Below are 22,692 nucleotides of genomic sequence, written 5' to 3'. Positions count from 1 at the left end.
TTTTGACATTTTTCTGATATTGCTTCCAACAAATCCCAGATGCAAGAAACATATGCATATTCCGTTCCAAATTTTCTCGTTCATTGTCTTTGCACAGGCTTCATTATCCTAAATATAATGGTTGCATAACTGAAAAATATTAGATTAGTTATAGATCTTAACTGATTTAATATGATTTTTCACTACAAAAAGGTAGGGCATTACCGAAGGCCAGAAGCCCTCGGTAAATGCCACAGGCCGTCGATAATGGGTGTTTACCGAAGGCTTATCGACGGCCAAAAATCCTTCGGTAAATCCCTTGTCGCTAACAATTACCGAGGGCTTTCGCCCTTCGGTAATTACCGAGGGCCAAAAGCCTTCGGTAATTACCGAAGGACAAAAGCCTTCGGTAATTACCGAAGGGCGAAAGCCTTCGGTAATTACCGAAGGGCAGAAGCCTTCGGTAATGAGCAAACGAGGGTATTTACCGAAGGGCAGAAGCCTTCGGTAATGAGCAAACGAGGGTATTTACCGAAGGGCAGAAGCCTTCGGTAATGACCAACAGTGGGCATTTACCGAAGGGCAAAAGCCTTCGGTAAATTGCAGAGCAGGTTTCAGAGAAATGGCATTTCTTGTGCAACCCAGACCTGTATATCAAATTTCAATTACAAACAGACCTGCATATCACTTTTCAAGCACATACAAACATGCATAATGTGCATCTCAAAGATGCAATCAATTATCAGGAATACATTGAACATCAATTAATCCATAGAACATTCATTAATGTATAGATAATGTAATTATAGTTCAAATATAAAACAATGTAACAAAAGGATGTTCTAACATCCAAAGTCTGGAAGTAGATAAAATTAACACTGAAATGATATAAAGTCCAAAATGTTATAATATCTAAATGTTTGTCTAAGTTATAATAAAAAAATGAAACTAATAATGTACATAACTATCATCAGAATGATCTTCATCATCCTGCTCCTCTACTGATGGGTGGACTGGTGTGGGTTGGACTGATGAGGGTTGGACTGATGAGGGTTGGACTGATGTGGGCTGCTGAGTGGCAGCAGGTGATGAGGAGGGTCGTGACTGGGTGGGAGGGATATTTTGTTCGTCCTGTGAGGTTTGAGGCAAGACTCTCATGACCAGGGCCTTAAAGTTTGTAAACTCTGCTCTGAGATCAGTGATCTCCTGGTCACGTTGATGGAGTTGCTGCCTGAGTTGAAGAACGACCTCGTCAGGAGTACTGGTGGAAGAAGAAGGCTGATGCTTCAGAGTACCTCCTCTGGATGCTGTATAGTTTGCAGCAAGCTGTCCCGCACCATACACTCGTCCTTTTTTCTTCCCACCAACGATGTCGATCCAGCACTGTGTCCTACGGATGTCATCATCTGCATTACTGGCATCATCTGGTGTAGGAGCTGACTCATGTTCAGATCTAACCTGTGAAAGTCTCGTAGAAAAGTCTTCCTGTTGAAACATTAAAAGCAATGTCAGGGAACGATAGTATAACATAAATGAACAATTAGTAATAGTAATAGTGTTATTTGCTTACATGAGTCTTCCGAGATGTTTCATCAACAAATTCATTAGTTCCCTTCCGAACAAGAGTCTGTGCAAAGACCTCATCAACATGGACCGCCCGTCCTAGAGCCTGTGCCTGTAACATAATTAAGAATTACAAGCGTACATATGAAATAGAATATACATAACTTATGTATGAAAGAAAAAGTTATGTAATGAGATTATACCATACGAATGGCATGCTCATGAATGGTGATCGACCCACCAGTATGTAGGGTGCCACCCCTTTCAGACGCGCTGTTCCGCTGGGCTTTGGCACACTTATTGCGGAACTCTACTGTATTCCAATGGGCCAGTAAAGAGTTCCAAATGTGTTCACCCAGCCAGTTAGGGCGCTGTCCTGCATTGTGGGCATCCCTAAACATCTTTGATAGCCGATGAGATGCTTTCATGTGGAAATTTCTGTGTATCTGACTTTCATGTTCAGGTTTCCACTGCACCTTCATCTGTAACATTAAAGAGAACAAACATTGATTACAAAACATACTAAAATAAGACGGACATTAGTGTAATAGATTGCTCACCTGAAAGCGCTACCAGAATGCCTTTCTGTCGTCATGAGGTATTGCTCCCCAAGTAGGCCATGGACTTAAAAACTATTGCTTTATTGAACGTGTGATGGCCTGGGAAGCAACCCTAGATGGAATAAACCTGCATAACAAAACTCATTTCAATTACAATATGGTTTAAACATCAAATGATATCAACAGATTATAAACTTACCCTTTACCATAGGGCTCAATCCATGGTCGATCATGGAGGGGCGGGTCAAGATCTTCAGCATCACCACTTGAATCTGGATCACCAAGTGGTGTGACAGTCTCAGAAGGAGGTACAGAAGATGAGGAAGGTATAGAAGTAGGGTCAGGGAGAGGAGTGGGGGTAATAACAATAGGGGGAGGAGTGGGGGTGGCAATAATAGGAGGAGGAAGAGGGTCTGCTGCAGGGGTTGTAGAAGGGTGTGCTGCAGGAGGAGGAGAAGGGTCTACTGCAGTGGTAGTAGAAGGGTGTACTGCAGGAGGAGGAGTAGGGTCTACTGCAGGTGTAGGAGTCTGTATACTAGGGGTAGGAGGAGGCCCCACAGATGATGTACTACCGGGAGCAGGGGTAGGTAGTCTAGCAGGCACCCTAAGTACATACTTTGGTGCCTGCCGTTGCCTCTTTGTAGGCCTTGCTACCCCTTTTCCTTTATCAGGACGCTCTGAACCTTGTCCTGTCATTACTGCATTCAAATGGTTACAAATAAAGCGAAAAAATATAAACAAATAAAGAAGGATGAATTGTTTTCAAAGTCAATGTATAAGAAATTGCAAACAACTTAAAGATGGTATTTTAGATAATGGTAATGAAATGATAGTCCAATTTGCTACAATAGATTTTCAACATTCAATCATCGTCATCATCATCATCATCTTCATCTTCATCTTCATCTTCAGCATCGTCTTCTTCTTCTTGTTCTTCTTCTTCATCGTCATCATCATCATCTTCTTCTTCTTGTTCTTCTTCATCTTCTTCTTCTTCTTCTTCTTCTTCTTCCTCTTGTTCTTCATCACCTTGTATTGTTGCTTCTAATTCATCTCCATCACCATCAGGGTCGACCAATGCGGTTATACGTTCAACTTCGATAATTTCTTGTGTTTGTGACATTTGGTCAAGTTGGTAGGCTACATCTTCCTCAACTTCATTTGAGTCTATGCGACCTCTAGGCTTCGTTTGTATTGCTACGGCCCAACCACGCTTGTCAATATTGCGAAATGGTGGATATGACACATAATAAACCTGTCTGACATTAGATGGTAGAATGAAAGGATCAAAAGGCCCATATCTTAATCTCTGGTTCAGTTCGACAATATTAAAGCGTGGATCGACTCTAGTACCAGCTCTAGAAGGATCAAACCATTCACAATAAAAAAGTACCACTCTGTTTGGAGAAGTAGTGCTGTTGTACTCTAACTCATATATTTTATGAATGATGCCGTAGAAATCATCATAAGACCCCTCTGTTAGGCCCTTGACATACACACCACAATTTGATGTTTTCTTTCCTTTAGACCATTCATGTGTATGGAATTTGTAACCATTGATGAAGTAAGTGTGCCATTCTTTGACACATCGCATTGGCCAATTGGAGAGATGTCTTAACTCTTGAACCGTGGGAGTTAATGCCTGATTAAAAACCTACAAAGGTACTAACAAAATTATAAAAGCAATAGTCAAATTAACCTTGCTTTAAACGTAGGGAAAACTACGGACCTGATTTCTAAACCAATGGGGAAACTCTGAGTGTATTCTAGCAGAAGTATTTCCTTCTGCGACTTGCTCAGCCACAACAAATGAGCTGGTATAAATGAAATTCATTAGTGTATAACAATTAAACCGTTTGATAGATTAGAGATGGATGATGACATACTCAAGGTACGGCTTGACTTCACTGCAATTGATCAAGACATGGACATGAGCAGAGTTGAATTCAGCATCAGTTAACCAATGAGTGAATTCTTTCCCTGCGTGACGGCCTGATTGTCGGAAAACTGATAATGCACCTTCACGTGGTTCAACTTGCCATTGCATTTCATTTCTGACATGAGTAGGGACAACATGAAGTTCTTGAAATAATGTGAACAAAAATAAGTTGTCTCTCTGTGCAAGTAAGCTGCACAAATTGAGCCTTCCACTCTAGATTTATTTTTAACTGAGCGTTTGGATTCTCCCATAAACCTTTCAAAGGGATACATCCACCTGTACTGCACGGGTCCCCCGAGCCAAACTTCATATGCAAGATGAATTGGAATGTGCTCCATTGAATCAAAGAATGCACGAGGGAATATTCTTTCCAATTTGCAGAGAATAATCGGGATATTTTCATCCATCTTTTTAAGGGAATCTTCCTTTAGTGTCGTGCAGCACAAATCTTTAAAGAAGTTACTGATTTCTATCAGTGGATTTAACACGTGCATTGGCAAACAACTGAACGCAAGAGGGATGAAAGTCTCCATGAATACATGACAGTCATGACTCTTCAACCCTTGAATAGTACCGTTCTGAACATTGGCACATCTGGACAAGTTAGAAGCATATCCATCTGGCATTCTAAGCTCCTTGATCCATCCACACACTATTCTTGTCTCGCCTTTTGACATGGTGTAATTTGCTTTTGGTTTAAATAATCGGCCGTTACCTTGTGCCTTCAACTCTAAGTCTTTTCGTCCACAATACAAAGGTAAATCTTTTCTTGCTTTCTCATTATCTTTTGTCTTACCTTTAACATTCATAACTGTGTTGAAGACATTGTCAAAGAAATTTTTTTCTGTGTGCATGACATCGATGTTGTGTCTTAGCAAGTTGTCCTTCCAATACGGAAGTTCCCAGAATATGCTTCTTTTAGTCCAATTATGCCATTCCCCAAACCCTTCTAGCCTATTCTGACCAGATTCAGTCACTTTTGGATAGTCTTTCACTCTTCTCCACACGTGTGATCCAGTCAACTTTGGCGGGGGCATATCCGTTTCAACTTGTCCTTTGCGAAATGTCTTTTTGTTTCTTCTAAAGGGGTGATCAATGGGCAAGAACCGTCGATGACAGTCAAACCAACTACTTTTCCGGCCATGACTCAATTGAAATGACTTTGTATGTTCCATGCAATGTGGAAAAGCTAATCGACCATGTGTGCTCCAACCAGATAACATGCCGTACGCTGGGAAGTCATTAATAGTCCACATCAAGGCTGCCCTCATAAGGAAATTTTGCCTCCTTGAAACGTCATACGTCCAAACACCATTCCATAACTTCTTCAAATCATCAATCAAAGGCTCCAAGTAAACATCAATCAATGATTTGGGATTAGATGGACCTGGTATTATACATGATAAAAACATGTAAGGCTTTGTCATACACATCTCAGGTGGTAGATTGTATGGGGTAACTATCACGGGCCAGCATGAATACGGTGATGCAGACGCCTGAATGTACGGGGTAAACCCATCAGAGCATAGACCAAGTCTGACGTTACGTGCTTCACTAGCAAAGGATGGATGTTTACGATTGAAGTGCTTCCAAGCTTCACCATCAAAAGGATGACGCAAAAATCCCGGAGTTTTGTTACCATCATGCCATGTCATGTGTACTGATGTTTGCATTGAGGTAAATAATCTTTGTAATCTTGGAATTATAGGCAAGTAGAACATGGACTTTAATGGAATTGGTTTTTTTTGCCTCCGTCCAGCATGCATTGTCTGATATCGAGGTGAGCCACAAAACTTGCATTCAACCAACAATGCATCATTTTTGCCACTGTCATTGTCAAAGAATAACATACATCCATTAACACAACAATCAATCTTCTTCACATCCAATCCCAACTTTGAAACACATTTTTTGGCTTGGTAATAGTTCTTCGGCATGAAATTGTTTGGTGGTGTCAAATCTAACATCAATTTTGTATAGAAGTCCACTGCTTGAATGGGAACGTTCCAATTAGATTTCCCAGCCATGAGTCTAATGCACACTGACAATTTTGACTCAGATGAACCTTCAAATACAGGTAGATTTGCCTCTGTCAGTAAATTGTAAAACCTCTGCGTCGTTTCATTTGGAGGTTCTTCATCATGACTATCGTCTTGTTCTTGTTGAGCATGGTGACGAAGTGCATTGTCGACCATCTCTTGCATATAGGCAAATTGATCTATCTCAGATGTATGTACAATAGTATTCGAACCTGATGCAATCCGCTCTTCAGCTGCGATGGAGGTCGATGGCATTTCTTCACCATGAAATGTCCAAACTGTGTAATTAGGCATGAACCCTTTTTGGTAAAGGTGAACTTTGACGACTTCATCTTTCAAAATCATTGTACATTCGCACTTGATGCATGGACATCGAATCCCTCCATCAAGGGCATAATATTGACAGCGTCGGGCCGTCTCCACAAACTCTTCAACTCCAAGGACAAAAGATTCCTTCAAACCTCTCCTTCCACAACGATCGTACATCCATCCACGATGATTGGGAAAATGGGCCATGTTCTGTGACAAGCCAAAGAAATCAAAACTTAGCCAATACAGCAACAATCCATGTGACATAAGTAATAAACCTATTACTACTCAAGTCGAACATGGAAGGCAATTTCAACACTATTGTCATACGCATTCAATAAGGGCATGCAAAGACAAGTCCTCAGTATTGAAATGTGTTTGACATCCTAAGTGGTTGTGTATTAAATTTGGGGGAGTCAACTTTCTGACATTATTGAAGTTCTATTTTATACAGTACTTCAACATATTATGTACATTGTAAGTGTTTAAGATACTTTCACCATTCTCATTCCATTGAGAATGTGTGTAGTACCATAGGACTTTAAAAGACTACTTAACTTAATCAAGTTGTAGCCTAATAAATGAACATACAATATCGAGGAACATACAATATATACATCAACATACAACATATACACGAACATTCACTCATGGCCTAAATGTAGGTTTGATAACAAATTTCTGCAAGGAAATAAAATTCTCACGTACTTTAGTCTATTTAAGGTGTGCAATAGTCAAATTTTGTTTTTCTATTTATTTTTCAATTGAGACTTCATTTTTATCTTTCTTTTATCTTTGATAAGTTGTGTAGATAGTTAGTTTACTGTTTTGGTCAGTACTTTAATAGACTTTGCATTCTTTGCACTTTTAGTGTTTTCTAGGTACTACTTTTAGGTTCTAAGTTGTCATATTTTGCATTTTAGGTACTTTTTGTGGTAAGTTCTTAATTAACTAGTTTTTACCATTCTAAACTTCTTAGGATAGTTTATTTGTAGTTTATTTTCCTAGTTTAGTGCAGTTTGCAATTGTAGTACACTTCTAACAAAGGTTTGAGTAGTGATTTTTAGCTACTTAATCTACTTTTTTAGGTTTCAAGTAGGCAAACTTTGAGATTTAGCTACTTCATATATTTTGACATGTTTCTTAACTTCCTTTAACAACTTCAAACTTGTTAGGATGTGTAGAATTGAAATTTAAAGATTGCAAATTTTCAAACAGCAAGCCAAAGGTGAAAAATTGCACCAAAAAAGGCTAAAAAAAATGGGACTACATTGGTAAAACTGAATTGCAGTGAATCTAAGGCTCAATTGAGACTTCAAGCAAGTTTATATCATCAAATTGGATGTGTGCAAACACTTAAACACCCAAGAAACATATTACACCAGAAAATCAGTGGTGCACTTCCAATTATAGGCTAAATTTGGTGGTTTAAGGGGTGATTCTTCATAAACACGTTTGGAAATATAAATTGATGTTTTTAGCAACTTTGTATCATCATTTTGAAGGTGTTTAGACACTGAGCTAGCAAAGAAACACATTGCACTAAAAATGACTAGTTCACTTCCAAATTAAGGCAAAATTGATGGTTTAGAAAGTGATTTTGCATATGACCTCAAATTTGACCAAATGAACAGTGCATACATGTTTCTTAACTTCCTTTAACAACTTTAAACTTGTTAGGATGTGTACAATTGAAATTTAAAGATTGCAAATTTTCAAACAGCTAGCCAAAGGTGAAAAATTGCACCAAAAAAGGCTATAAAAAGTGGACTACAGTGGTCAAAATGAATGGCAGTGTCTCTAAGGCTCAATTGAGACTTCAAGCAAGTTTATATCATCAAATTGGATGTGTGCAAACACTTAAATAGCCAAGAAACAGATTACACCAGAAAATCAGTGGTCCACTTGCAATTTTAGGCCAAATTTGGTGCTTTAATGGGTGAATCTTCATAAACACGTTTGGAAATATAAATTGATGTTTTTAGAAACTTTGTATCATCAATTTGAAGGTGTTTAGACACTGACCTACCAAAGAAACACATTGCACTCAAAATTGACTAGTTCACTTCCAAATTAAGGCAAATATGATGGTTTAGGAAGTGATTTTGCATATGAACTCAAATTTGGCCAAATGAACAGTGCATACATGTTTGAAAAGGTGAAATACACTTGGAAAAATGTTTAAACTGCACTGAAATGGACAGATTAAAAAAAACACCCCTATTGTAGCCAAATATGCAACACTTTTTACACAAAATTTGGACCACAATGTAGAAATCAATGGAATCAAAACTGGACAGTAGAATCAATGACTCAAGAAGGTCATAATACACTAGATCTAAAGAATAATGTTTGGTAATTTTAAAAAACCACATGAAATGCCCACTGCACCAGAAAAATGACTTTCAAAATGGTGGTTTTAAGGCCAAAAATGCTTGGAAGTGTTTCAATAGCAAAAGTGATGCTTGAAGCAAGTTTATATGATCAATTTGAAGGTGTGCAACCACTTAAACAATAAAGATAAAGACTACACCACAAAATCAGTGGTCTACTTCTAATATTAAGCAAAATTTGGTGGTTTAAAGGGTGATTTTGCACAAACACGTTTGGACACATAATTTGCAGTTTTGAGCAACTTTGTATCATCAATTTGGATGTGTTTAAACACTGAAACAGCCAACAAACACACTGCAGCAGAAAATCACTAGTTCACTTCCAATTTTAGGCACATGACTTTAGACAAAACTAGGAAATGAATATGTAAGCTGGAATTCAACTCAGCCAAACCAAATTCACTGATTAAGATGATGAAGTAACACTAAGGAACACTGGAAGTACAAGCACAACAAGTACAAAGACGATTTAAACCCATTTGTCTCCTTTTTAGTAAACTTTTTTAGGTTCTAACAACTCAAAAATCTGAGTTTTAGGTCAATGTTTGCTTTTGAGTAGTTTCCTAGTCTCATTTCACTACTTTAGACTTGTTAGGATATTAACATTAGTTATTGTTAGTCTACTTTAGCTGAATTGCCTCTTTCTCACCCTTTTAGTAGACTTTTAGGTAGTCAAATTTTTAGATTTTGCTACTTCATCCAATTTGACATGTCTATTAGCTTCATTTAAGTACTTTAAAGTTGTTAGGATAACAACAGTATACTTTCTTTGCTTATATTAGGTGAATATCAAAATTGTCAACTATTTTTAGAACACTTTTTATGTTTCCACTGCACCTTCAATTTTGAGACTTCACAATTGAAGTCCAAAATCATATGTTCAACTTTAAGACACGTATCTTTGAACATGTTGAAGGCCAAATTAATCACTGGAGTGGCCTTAACCACTACCAGGTGGAGTAAAGTTAATAAAGTTTAACCTAAGAGATGGTCTACTTTAGCCTTAGTAAGGAATTTTCAGTTTTTTAGTTAATATATAAACTATAAAACAACTATAACTTTGGTTCCTCCTTCTACTTTCGTAACTTGGGGGATTCATGATAGTATATAACCAACATATATGCATGTTGGTTTGTCCTTGTACTCTACTTCATCCTTATAGTTACATCATGAATTGGTGTAATGAAATTGCCTATACTTAAATGTTAAAAGGTTGGGTTGTTGTTATACCTTGTTTACAGGAATGTTTGAACCAATTTTCCAAGGTTTAAGTATTTTAGAACATGTTATAGGGTCCAGTTTTACTTTTTCTGCAGATTTCGTGCAATAAAATTCAAGTTTTGGCATTTTTAGTTCATATCACCAAGGCTAGACATGGTATCATTTCCTTATAAGTTAATATCTTGCTACACAACCACCTAAAGACAGATTGAAAATGAAAATAAGAAGCTGGAACATATTCACACAATTCACAACAGAACCAAAAACACCAATGCTAACAAATAATTAAATTTCAACCTCATGATCAAGTTCAATAATGCAGAGCTGGAATGGTAGGAAATTCATTATGGATGACATCAATTACAAATAAAACTTACAAGTTGTAGATTTTTTAACTGAAGCTACCACTTACAGCTGCCTGAAACTTCCCTATTCAACCAATATTCTGTTTCAGCTCCTCTTCCTAAAGATGCTACCTCAAATGAGTAAGGTCTCTAAGTTGGAAACTGCACCACAGCACTTAAGGTCAGCACAAACCAACAATATAAACATCAATCCAAATGTTAACACTAAACCAATAAACAGTTAAGGCAATACAAAATGTAACAAAGTGAAAACTTAAACAAGTATTGACAAGGATCAAACAAGAGTTTCTATCACATGTCTACTTCCCCTACTCTTTTATCAATAAAGAACCACCTCTTCAATGTTATCTTGTCACTGCTCTTGGGGTAACAGTCCAACAACTTCTGAGCTTCTGAAAATAATGATCATATATTTGATTTACTTTTAAGTACTTGAAAATCTGGTTATAAGAATCATTTCAACAAATGGAAATCTGGAGTATGAGTCCACTTGTTCATCTTCTTATCAAATTGGAAGGTAATAAAACACTTGCAGGCATGTATTCAAAAAGCTGCTTTTTTAAATATATATATATATATATATATATATATATATATATATATATATATATATATATATATATATATATATATATATGTATATATATATATGTATATATATATGTATATATATATATACATATATATATGTATATATATATATGTATATATATATATATGTATATATATATATATATATATAATTCTAAATAATTAGTGGCATCAATAGAATTGGGAAATTTTTTATGTTTGATGGATGTTACAGAAAATATTCACAGCAAAATGCTATAATCAACATTCAATCAATTAAAATACCAAAAATGCTTGAGATCTATACAAGTTGGCCTTAATTGACAGCTAAAGATTATTGAGGTTACCTTGAACTATGGTTGAGTAATACGTAGGTGCTAGGATCATACACATTCAAATAACTTGTAAAAGACAAGGTTGAAAGAGTAAAGGGATCAATGAATGTATGCACTGAGTGTGAAAGGGTAAAGGCATCAATGAGAGTTCAAAGAGTAAAGCCATCAATTTTGGCAGCTGAGTGTGAAACCCTCTGTCTCAATTTAACTTCTTGCCTTTGACCAAGTGAAAATGAAGAAGGACAAGAAAATGGTAATTAAAAAAGTATCACAGATGACTCTATTTTAGTTTGTAGCTTTGGATCACAGGGGAAGCTTATATGAAGTGGTAAATGACCAACTAAGGCTTGCACTGTGAAATACAATATATATTCAACAAAGAGATGATTGACAGTAGTAATTTTTTTATTTTAAGTCACATTGAATGAAAAATACAGGGATATAATGATGACATCAGAGCACATGGGAATGATGAAAAGAAAAAGAAGATTTGATGCAGAGACTGATGCAGGATTTCTAGATGAAAGAATTCATAATTTTTAACCTACACGCTCCAGCAAAGAGATCTTTGTATTTTTTCAAAATGAAACCTATTTATGGATGGAAACAACATAAATTGGATGGAAGCAACTCCCTACTCCATTGATCTCAAGCATAAGCTATACGAATTTAAAGTAAAACTTGCAGTATACAACAGAATGAACCAAAGATGGCTGGAACACTGATGTTTTTTAAACATTGACAAGGCATATAACATCCACTTAATCTCATTAGTCAATTCATGCTCAATGCAAGAGAACCTCACCTTCAAAAACCAACATACAGACTTTTAATCAGTTCACAAAGGAACCCCAAAAATAGTCTTATTCAAGAATAGTGAAAAAGTGATGTTACGATCCAATTGCAAAGTATGGGAGTTCTGTCCCATATTTGAACTAAGGACTCTAGTATGGACTGTCGGGTTGAATGGCACTTCAACTACAGTAGCTAGATTTTGTGGTATGATTCAGCAAAGGTTCTTATTAATTAGTACAAGAGTGTAAAAAATGTTTTTCAACACCAAACAAGCTACATAAGTATTACACTACTCAGCAGGGTAGTCAAAGGAAAAGTGCATAACAAACCAACATGATTATAATGGAGTGTGATGGGATGTTAGAACCTAATTGGGTTAGGACTTCACTCCCACAAACGTAAAGGATTTTAAAGCTGGGTTAGCTAGACCTTGTTGAGCTTTCCAACTGCAACAACTAACTTTTTATGGTGTGGTTCCCCCATGATTATTAACACACTAATGCAGGCTATACAGGTTCACTAGTGGATAAAAGATCAATGTTCACATATTGTACTTTCCTACAAGGAAATTTAGTTAAATGAAAAGGTAAGAACACAACACAGTAGCTAGATCATCTACATCATTATGGAAAAGCTATAAGAAAACTTAGTGTGTTTCATACAGAGAGCAAATAGCTCGTGTCCAGCATAAGGGCTGGAAGGCTCCAGCCCTTTTAATTTCAATGATCCAATTAACAAGCTAAGAATGGGAAGACTTATAATTAATATAACTGGGGCAGAGGGGATCAAGCTGAAGATGTGGATATTGTAAATTAGATGTAAATCATTTCAGTGTTTCAGGTTTCAAATCCCTTGAATCAAAGGAATTTGTAAAGGAGTCTATCCAGGAAGCTAGACCTGCTTATAATTAGGATATAATTTCTTATTATTGGGGTGATTTATTTCCTTACATATACCCTTGCACTATGTTAGAAATATCTGCGATATTATTTTCAAATATCAATGACATCATTCTATTCACTTTTCAAATTGCAATTTTCTAGTTATTGAAAGTCAATACTACCATTATACACAGACCAATCAAAGCTCTTAGCACTACAGTAAACAATGAATATACTACTTAGTTACTCACACTACTGCATAAAACACCTCCATTAACCTAGGAAGAAATTGCACAGGCAGCCATGGTGGAATTTCCTTATTTCTTGCCAAACTAAATTATGACCTCTAATTTCTAATACATGCATTATGAATTTATGATGGGACAGAAAATGTATATTCATATTTCCCTAATCAGCATATATTCACACTCTTAAATCTAAACTCTCACGCATATTTGATTTAACAACGAACATGCACTCTCCCAACTTTTTCTTTCTTTTCTAATATGAAAGTAGCTATTTTCATGTTTTGCTGATTTTTTTTTAATGTTATATAACTTCATTCATAGAGAAAACAAAAAGAAAAAACCTTAATTATAATTTATATCTCTGTATTTAATCAGCTAATTACTCTCAACAACCTTCATCTCCATAAAAAAACAGTTCAGACCAAGTCAAAGAACATTGTTACCCTTTGCTAACAAAGCTCACACACCACCCCTAGAACTTGCTCCTCAATCCTCTCCCTCTCCCTTGTTAATTGACTTCATTTTTGAACTTTAGGTCCCTTTTTAAGTCCAGGGTGCCCAACCCTACTATTATATGAAGAACACTTTCACTCTTTGGCAGCAAGAAAGCACACACTACACTAAAGACAGCGTCTTCAAATCCGAATATGGAAGGTGAATTCATCTTCCAATTGGTATAATAGGGTAATGTATCTTTATGGATGTCAAAGCAAAGAACCTAACAAGGAAACAACTTAGGTATGCTAGGGTGCAAGAGTCCTATTAGCTGAATGAAATTACTATTTCAAGTGTTTGTTTTACACACAACATATGACCATAATTACTATTTCAATGTCTACCATTTACAGACAACATATGAGCATAATTAAAGCTAAAAATAGAAAGAACAGTAAAATTTTAAAATATGACATCCAACTAATATTTTCCATGGTTAAATGGTTTAGAACAAGTTCAGAACAAATTCACAAAGCTAAAAATTTAAGCATAACAGTGAAAACAATATGAAAAATAGCAAAAATGAGGAGTAAAGAGACTTACATATTGACGCCAGACAAGTCCAGCAGCTGGGTTTTCTTCGATTGTTGCCTCTTCCACGCACCACGAAGCCCCTCCTCACCGTTGTGCCCTCCTCCACGAAGCCCTCCTGACGCACCCACAACAAATTTGTGACGCAGCCCTTGCAACCACGGAACGTTGGGGAATGTTGGTGACTGAGACGACCTCCGACAACAAAACCTCCCAAATTTGGGCAATGTTGGTGACGGTTTGATGGCTGGAAGAAACGAGAAAGCTGGTGAGGGTTTGATGTCTCCGACAAAGGGGGAATGCTGGTTAGGGTTCGAAGAAAGAAACGCAATATTTTGGCTCGAAAAATGAAAGTTAGCAGAGGGAAACCAAGTCCACTGGGGTTAATTACACGAGCACCTTACCGAGGGTCATATATCCTTCGGTAAGTTAATTCACTAAAGCCAATACCGAGGGCTCAAAGACCTTCGGAAAAAAAACCTTCGGTAATGAGTGCATTTCACCATGGCCTTCGGTAATCATCTTTGTGACCGTCGGAAACGCAATTTTACCGAAGGGCAAAAGGCCGTCTGTAAAAACCCTTCGTAATGCCTGAATTTCTTGTAGTGTTTAAAAAACGTTTTGTATTCTTTTTCTGTAAAGGTATTATATTGGTTTTGTCAATCGATTTAATACGAGTATATATTATATCAGTTGTGTAATAAATCTATTATATCTTTAACATATTCGTTATATCGGTTACAGATTTGATTAAATATACACTCTAAAACTAATTTAATATATTTAGTTTGCATTAGTGAACTTATCCAAAATATGACAAGTCGGATTGAAATTTTCAACTTACCTTTGGTCTGACCCTCCTTATCCATCAAATTGGCATACTAAAGATGATCCACTAGCCTATTTTTTTAAATTTAAAAATTAAAAATTAAAATAAAAAATAATTTTAAAGACTAATTTTTTTATATTATATGGTTAGATATGCAAATATGTAATAGTATTGTAACTTACCTCACTAACAATTTGTATATTTATTTAATTATGTATTAAAATTTTATTTACTCAGTTAAATAGTATTACTATATTTTATATTTTATTTATAATAAAAGAATTAAGAGTTTTGAAAGTATGATTTACGTTTTTTTTTTTAAAACGGAGGAAATTGTTACGTAAACATCATTGGATGTGACAGAACTTGATGATGAGTTGTGTTTTTTTTTTCACCAACGGAGACGATAGAGTGAAGAGATGCAAGGAAGAATTGGTCCATACAGAGTAAGATTGGGGCAAGAATTAGTGATCCACAAACATCCTTTTTCCAATTATCTTAATCTCTGTTATAAATACCACTTCTTAGGGACTGATATACACATTTCCATTCCATCCTCAAACCTGCAATAAGCTACATACATAGATTTTGCTAAAATGGCCATCTATGGTGCCTCCAAATCATGACATATGTTGCCGTTGCAGCAATAGTTTTACTCATGTTCTCTACGGTGGCAAGTGCTGACAAACCTGCTATTTATAAACTCTGTATGTTGCTGTTAGTTTCACAATCCTTATTCATTTCCTTCCTTCAATCAATTATTTATATATATATATATATATATATATATATATATATATATATATATATATATATATATATATATTCGCCCTTTTTATGGTGCAGGGAGAAAACTATTCCAGCGTCCACCATCATATGAAACATATCCTGGTGGTGGAGGATATACCCCTTCATCAAAGCCATGAAGAAAGGGAGAAACTGATGCATAAAAGTTCACTGTGCCTGAAATATTGTACACGTGTTATAGCATCGTTCTTTAGTTCTATTATTTCATACGAGTACAAGATAGGAAAATAATACATGACATGTTCATGTACTTAATTTCGGCTAATAATGTGTACTACTATTATCTGTCACCACTAATTAGTGGCTAGACCTGAATTGCAATCAATAAAATTATATATACATATTCCGTGATAACTGTGTGTGTATACCAAAATGTCTAACACCTCGATGTATTGGATTATGCAACTAAACTTTGAATGCAACGTATAGAAATGCTTTTAAGCTTATGTATTAGATTCATCTAGAGGTGTCATTTGAGCCCTTGGCCCATGGGTTGACCCTGACCCCTTCTAAAATCAAGCCCCAATTTTCTAGCCCACTTAATAGGGGGCTTTTTAAAAGCCCCAACCCCTAAAGCCCCACATAAAGTGGGTTGGGGTAGGGTTAGGATGGGGCTAGCCCCCAAACTAAATTAATTCACTTTTAATGTTTTTTTAGTTATTTCTTTATTTACTTTTCAAGTTCAATAATTTCCAAAATTTACATGATATTTAATATCTTTTTAATTAAATATAAATGTATAAATATTGATTTTAGAAAAAATTATTTAAAATAATTTTTTAATTATAAGCATATTTTAAATATATAATTTTATTATTTTGGAAAGTTAAAAAAGAAAATTTTTATTATTATTTTTATTTAAAAGAAAATGAAAAAAATTTCAAAAAAGAAATTATAAAAGTAACACAGTTGAAAATTTGATTTTTCAATAATCGAATTCTGATATCTATATAAATATTTGAAATATTAATTATGGATATATTTTAAATTCAAATTTACTGATTGGATGAATTTTTAATATCGGTGTAAAATTTTTATTTTTTATAGTTTGTCATATAAAATTCTTTTGTTGAATGTTTTGTATAGATATATATACATTAAAAAATTAAACCACAAATTTTATAAAGTTTAAAATTAATTTCACGTAATAAAAGAACTAACTTTTTAGTGAAAATCCTTGTTAGGCAAAATTGTTATAAATATCATATATGTTAGTATACAAGATCTAGATGTAATCCTAGTGGTTATAAAATCAGATTTTTTTCTAACCTTTTAGATTAAATTAATATTTTAAAATGACTTATTTTTATCCAACAAAGATCGTTTTTATTGAATTATATATCATAACTGAACCGATTGTAATAAAAAATAATTAAATAATAGATACAATATTTTTAAATAAATATAATGTTATCATTTATAATACTAAAATTAAAATTATTATTTTATTTAATTATTAACATATAAAATAAATAAAAATTATAATAATTATAATAATAAATAAATTACATCAATGTCTCTTAATAAGAAACTAATAAAGAAGACAAATGAATATAATATGAAATATATGAAAAAAACATAAAAATATATAAATTGATTTAAATGACTAAATTATACGTTTTATAAATTTTTTTTAAAAGAATTATATAACTTTATAAATAATAAATATTAATTTTATTAAATTTGGAAAATTAAAAAAGTTAAAAAGTTATTAAGTTAAAATTTTAACATGTTCACACCAATGGTATCACGAGTCTCCTTCTGATTCAGATTTCGCCTTTTGTGCTTGACACCGTGGGCTACTCTCTTTTTCGCATCGCCTTATGTTTCAAGGCTCTTTCTTTTCGCTCCCAATCATCGTCACACCCTCCCTCCATCAATAACCTGCTTTCGCACCTTTACTCCCTTCCTTCCCCAAGTCCCACTCTACTCCTCCTATTTCAACCATCGTGAGCCACCTCTCCCTCATTGCTCACATGTCATTGCCTTTTTTTATTGTTATATACCCATGTCCCACGGTTGACACCATGTCTTCATAAACCAACTTCGATTTTGGCTCCTCCTCCTTATGTAAACTTGAACTTCATCCACCACTCATGTCACTAATATAAAAAATAACATCTCTTTTATGTTGGACATGGAGAAGGACCATTATGCTCTGTAGGCTCAACTTTTTGAAACTCATCCTTAGGTTACTTGAGTTCTTCATTATATCATCCCTCAACTTGAGAAGGAACGTTCAACTCCAACCAATGCTAATCACCAAAATTGATCCATTCTTGATTCTACTTACTTTAATGGATCTACTCTACCATCTCTTTTTGATCTTCGTCACTATCATGGAGAAAGGCTCCAATATTATGGCTACTTAGCTTTCATTTTTCAAGACAACCATAATCCCGTGTTGTTGCTCTCAAGCAAGATTTCTCTTCCACTTGCATGAATAGCTTTCTAAATGTTTTTACATACTTTCAACTACTCAAACAAATCTCTGATTAGTTAGTAAATGTCAGTGCTCCTATTAACAATCATCATTTGATACTACAATTAGTCTCTAGTTTGTCGGAGCCCTTTCGTGGTGTAGCCATCCTGATCCGTGAGAGCATTCATTTGCTTTCCTTCATTCAAACCTATTATATGTTAACTCTCAAGGAATCTTGTCTGACAAATATGCAAACCAATGTCCTCACACCGCCATGCACACTTCAACCCATGGGACCCTGATCAGTCCTCACAATAACGCTCCAACTATCACTCAAACAATTGTTCTAGGTTTGTTTGCAATCGCAAAAATAAGGGCTTTAGTGGATGTAATCAACATAGTGAATCCTGCTCAAATGGTTCATTTACTTCGTCTTCTTCTCCTGTTGTAGCTCTTTCTCCATCATGGCAGCCACCTTAGTCTATTTCTTAGAACCCTGGGATTAGACTCCCCCTCCTTTGTCCTTGTCCCACATCTTAGTGGACTCGTCCCACAAAACCTTCGAAGCAAGCCGACATTATGGGTTAGATCTTCAGGCCTACACTTCTACAACTTATCCAACACTTACTGACATTGTCGATGTTATGCACACCATGTCCCTAACATCTTTTAACAGCATGTGGTAGTACATGGACACTAGAGCCTCGTCTCACTCAGCGATATCATATGGTAATCTCACGTCTTATACTAATTTGAGCTATTTAAATCATACACTAATATTGGTAGTGGTTAAGGTATTCCAATTTAGGGTTTCAGTCACACAATCCTTCCTATATCAAATCACCATAAACTTCTCAACCTTAACCACGTCTTGCACACACTACATACTAAAAAAAATTTAATTTTTGTGCGATAACTCACTATTGATAATATCGTTTCTATTTCATTTGACCATTTTGGCTTCTTTGTTATTGATTTTAAGACGAGGATCCCTCATATGAGACATGACAATGTTGGTGACCTCTATCTTGCCACCAACCCTCCTTTTGGTGGTCTAGCTTTTAGTGTCTGGCATAATCGTCTTGGTCATCCAGTTCTTTTATTTTTTAATATCTTTGTAGGTATAAGTTCATTGTCTTTGAACATTTGAATTTAAAAACTATTTGTGATTCAAGCGTGTTTGACGAACATGTTAAGTTGCCTTTTGTGTCATCCAATAATGCTACTTTGATGCCTTTCAATATTTTACACAGTGAACTCTAGACATCATCTTTTTAAATATTTTGTTGGACATTTCCTTTAGGTATTAAATCTTAAGTTTTTTGAAAAGCTCACATCTCTCACTATTTAAATTAAAACACAATTTTTGCGAAAAAGATACATGTTTGGCTTAATACCTCTTTTGGTCCCTCGAAAGAGGGAGATTGTTCAAAGTGGTTCTACCTTTTTTAAAAAGTTCGAAGCGGTCCCAACTTGTGAAAAATCGGGTCAAGTTAATCATTTTTGGTTACGGCGTAAAAATTTTAACGGTGCATGTGTCCCCTGGACAAAACATAACGAGGTGTCCAGTTTTTGTGATTGCGTGGCACTGTGAGGGTGAATGAGGTGTAAAATAAAAAATTGGACAAAAAAATTGAGAAGGGTTAAAAAAAGAGGGGTTAGGGTTACAATGAAATCGGGATTTGGGATTAAACATTCTAATAAAAGTGGAGTTGAAATTGGAGTCAGTGTTTATGTCGTTGAAGGTGAAATTTGAAGATCAAATTGAAAAGCATAACTCATGTCATCTTTGAAACCAGTAACATTGCCAATACAGGACATGGAATAATTATCAGGGAACTCATCCTGATAACCTATTGGGTTCCCGTTTTTGGTAATAGCCTTTGCATTCAAGTCTGTCACTAATTTTTCTATTTCTTTATCAATTTGGTTGCCAAGCTATTTTTGAGCCGCTTTGAACATTATATCACCAAAAAAGCAGGAGTAATCTGGGTGCTCTACAAGTTCATACGCACTCACAGTTTCCTCCAATTTTTCTCCAGTCAATTTATCTGGGTTACATATGAAAATATTTTTCCATTGTACCTTTACAGTACCCTTCTTTGCATCCATACATTGGACAACACCCCATCTTTCTTCTACTTTTAAGAGATAATCAGAACACCTTTTTCCATAACAAATTGGTGTGGCCAAAATTCATGATTGTTTATAACATTCACAGGCACTAAATTCTATGGATCCAATCCCAAAGTATGTTCACCATTTTGTAGGTTCGAAGAGTTTGATGCGCTAATGACGAATTTTGGTTGAGTGATTTTTGCGAGAGGGTTGGACGTTTTTTTATTCGCAATGAACTCGCGATTAGGGTTCCTAATTTGGGGTTTCCTGTCCTGTGATTAGTGTTCATCTGGGATTTGGTTTTCGCAGGTTCTCGGTGGCTGTGGATGAGGCTTGATTTGAGTTTCTTTAGGTTTTTGTGGTTTCTTGCAAGTCTCGAAGGAGGAGATTGGTGGAGGAGCTCGCATTTTTGTTTCTGAGTTTTTTCAAAAGTCTAGCGGAGAAGATGATGGTGGTTTTTTAGTATCGTTGCAGTTGCACATGGAGCAGGAAAATGTAATCTGGTTGTTAGGAAGAATTTGGTAGCCTTATCGGTGGTTTGAGGTGTTGACGACGACGATGTGTGGCTTTGGCGTTTCTGGAGGTGGAATATGAAGGTGATGTGGCAAGCAACTTTTTTTTTAAATTCAAAATTGACACGTTATATTACGTCAGTGTGCCACGTATGAAAAAAAGTGGACAACTCATTAAGTTTTGGCCAAGGAGGCAGCTGCACCATTAAAATTTTGACGCCGTAACCAAAAAGGATTAACTTGACCCGATTTTTCACAAGTTACCGTTTCAAACTTTTTAAAAAAGGTAGGACCACTTTGAACAATCCCCCTCTTTCGAGAGACCAAAAGAGGTATTAAGCCTAAATGTTTTAATGTGATAAAGGACAGTGAGTACGACAATGTGTTGTTTCATCGATTTTGTGATGATAATGGTTCTCTTCCGATTCTCTTGCTCCCATACTTCTTCTTAAAATAGCAAAGCATAAAATAAAATCTAAACCATTAACAACATGATTCATATTATCCTCGCTCATTCATCCGTTCCTCTTTCGTTTTGGCATCACGCCCTTCAAATTACCATTTATCTCCTTAATATACTTCCTCAGAAGGCCTTGTCTAATTGGTCTCTCACTCAACTTCTGTATCATCATGATTCCTCCTATATGCATTTGCGGGTCTTTGGTTGTATTTATTATCCTTTGTTCCTCTTTCCTTACATTAACAAACTACAACCACAATCGCGACTTTATATGCTTTCTTGGGTTATCCCTTAATCACAGAGTTTATAAATGTTTTGATTTGTCCCATAGAAAGGTAATAATATCACAATATGTCATTTGTAATGAAACACAATTTCCTTTTACTCTTATGCCTTCCTCCCCCATCTTTACTAATGACAGTTTCATTGATGGCATATATCCTTCCCTTTTTTATCCCTGGTCCAACTCTGACCCAGAGCCTTTGCCTAACCCACAACCTATAAGATTACGCTCCCCTTCATCCAACACATCAACCTCGATGACCACCCTATCTACCTCTTCTACTTCAGACCAGCATACCCTGCCTTCGAACCTTACCCCTCCATCACGACCTGCCTCTTTTACTAGGACCATGGCCACCTGTAGCATGGTTAGTGTCTACAAATCCATAAAGCTCTTTAAATTTTATGTTCCCTTCACCGACACTATAATATCAACTCTTCCCAAAAATTCAACCCTTGCTTTATCGACCCTAACTGGAAATTTGTCATGTAGTCTGAAGTTGATGCTCTAATTAAAAATAATAAGTGGGATTTTGTTCCACGACCTTGTAATGTTAATATCATTCGTTATGTGTGGATTTTCAAACATGAAAAAAAATTAATGGCTATTTTGAGCATTATAAAGCTCGTCTTATAGGTGATGGCAGGTCTTAAATTGCAGATGTGGATTGTGATGAGACATTTAGTTATATATGTGGTGAAATCCATGACCATTCGTGCAGTTCTCACCATTGCTTTCACCAGATCCTAGCTAATTCATCAGTTAGATGTTCAAAATACTTTTCTCCATGGTGATCTACATGTGACTATATACATGCATCAATCGTTCAGTTTCCGTGATCCCGTTCATCATGATTATGTTTGTTGTCTGAGGAAATCTCTTTATAGTCTAAAGCAAATGCCTTGTCCTGACATTGGCTATGTTATTTAACATGTCTGTCTTCATATGCATGCCTCTACACTAAGGACATGCTAACATTGAAACGCCTGTGGTATGTTCAAGGTACCTTATAATATGGTTTGCACCTCTATCCGGTCT

General features: G+C 35.6%; 1 protein-coding gene and 1 long non-coding RNA gene across 9 annotated transcripts; one reads left to right on the top strand and one right to left on the bottom strand.

The window, feature by feature from the left end:
• Positions 1-863: 863 nt before the first annotated feature.
• On the bottom strand, positions 864-14,746 carry LOC148203902 (uncharacterized). 8 transcript variants are annotated; one of them, XM_088106656.1, is made up of 7 exons: positions 14,236-14,630; positions 10,381-10,509; positions 2,302-2,800; positions 2,103-2,229; positions 1,746-2,024; positions 1,550-1,654; positions 864-1,464 (listed from the first exon to the last, which is right to left on the bottom strand). In XM_088106656.1, the coding sequence occupies exons 5-7, from the start codon at positions 2,022-2,024 to the stop codon at positions 928-930; spliced, it is 921 nt and encodes a 306-aa protein (XP_087962782.1). In that variant the 5' UTR covers positions 2,103-2,229; positions 2,302-2,800; positions 10,381-10,509; positions 14,236-14,630; the 3' UTR covers positions 864-927. The 8 variants fall into 8 exon arrangements, 5 of the variants coding, with proteins under 5 accessions (XP_087962782.1, XP_087962781.1, XP_087962780.1 ...); XR_015784283.1 differs by lacking the exons at positions 864-1,464; positions 1,550-1,654; positions 10,381-10,509; positions 14,236-14,630 and adding exons at positions 3,832-3,916; positions 3,989-4,299 and having other exon boundaries at positions 2,014-2,024; positions 2,302-3,756; XR_015784282.1 differs by lacking the exons at positions 864-1,464; positions 1,550-1,654; positions 1,746-2,024; positions 2,103-2,229; positions 2,302-2,800 and adding exons at positions 3,615-3,916; positions 3,989-6,599 and having other exon boundaries at positions 14,236-14,746.
• Positions 14,747-15,404: 658 nt separating this feature from the next.
• LOC148203901 (uncharacterized) lies at positions 15,405-16,213 on the top strand. The gene is made up of 2 exons (XR_015784541.1): positions 15,405-15,759; positions 15,899-16,213. It is a non-coding gene; the product is annotated as an uncharacterized LOC148203901 (long non-coding RNA).
• The last annotated feature ends 6,479 nt before the right edge of the window (positions 16,214-22,692 follow it).

This window comes from Vigna umbellata, chromosome 2 (genome assembly GCF_029865625.1).
Source record: "Vigna umbellata cultivar VRB3 chromosome 2, Vumbellata_1.0, whole genome shotgun sequence".
NCBI classification, from domain to species: domain Eukaryota; kingdom Viridiplantae; phylum Streptophyta; class Magnoliopsida; order Fabales; family Fabaceae; genus Vigna; species Vigna umbellata.
The sequence above is the reverse complement of the archived record's forward strand: the minus strand, read 5'-3'. Positions and strand labels throughout refer to the sequence as shown.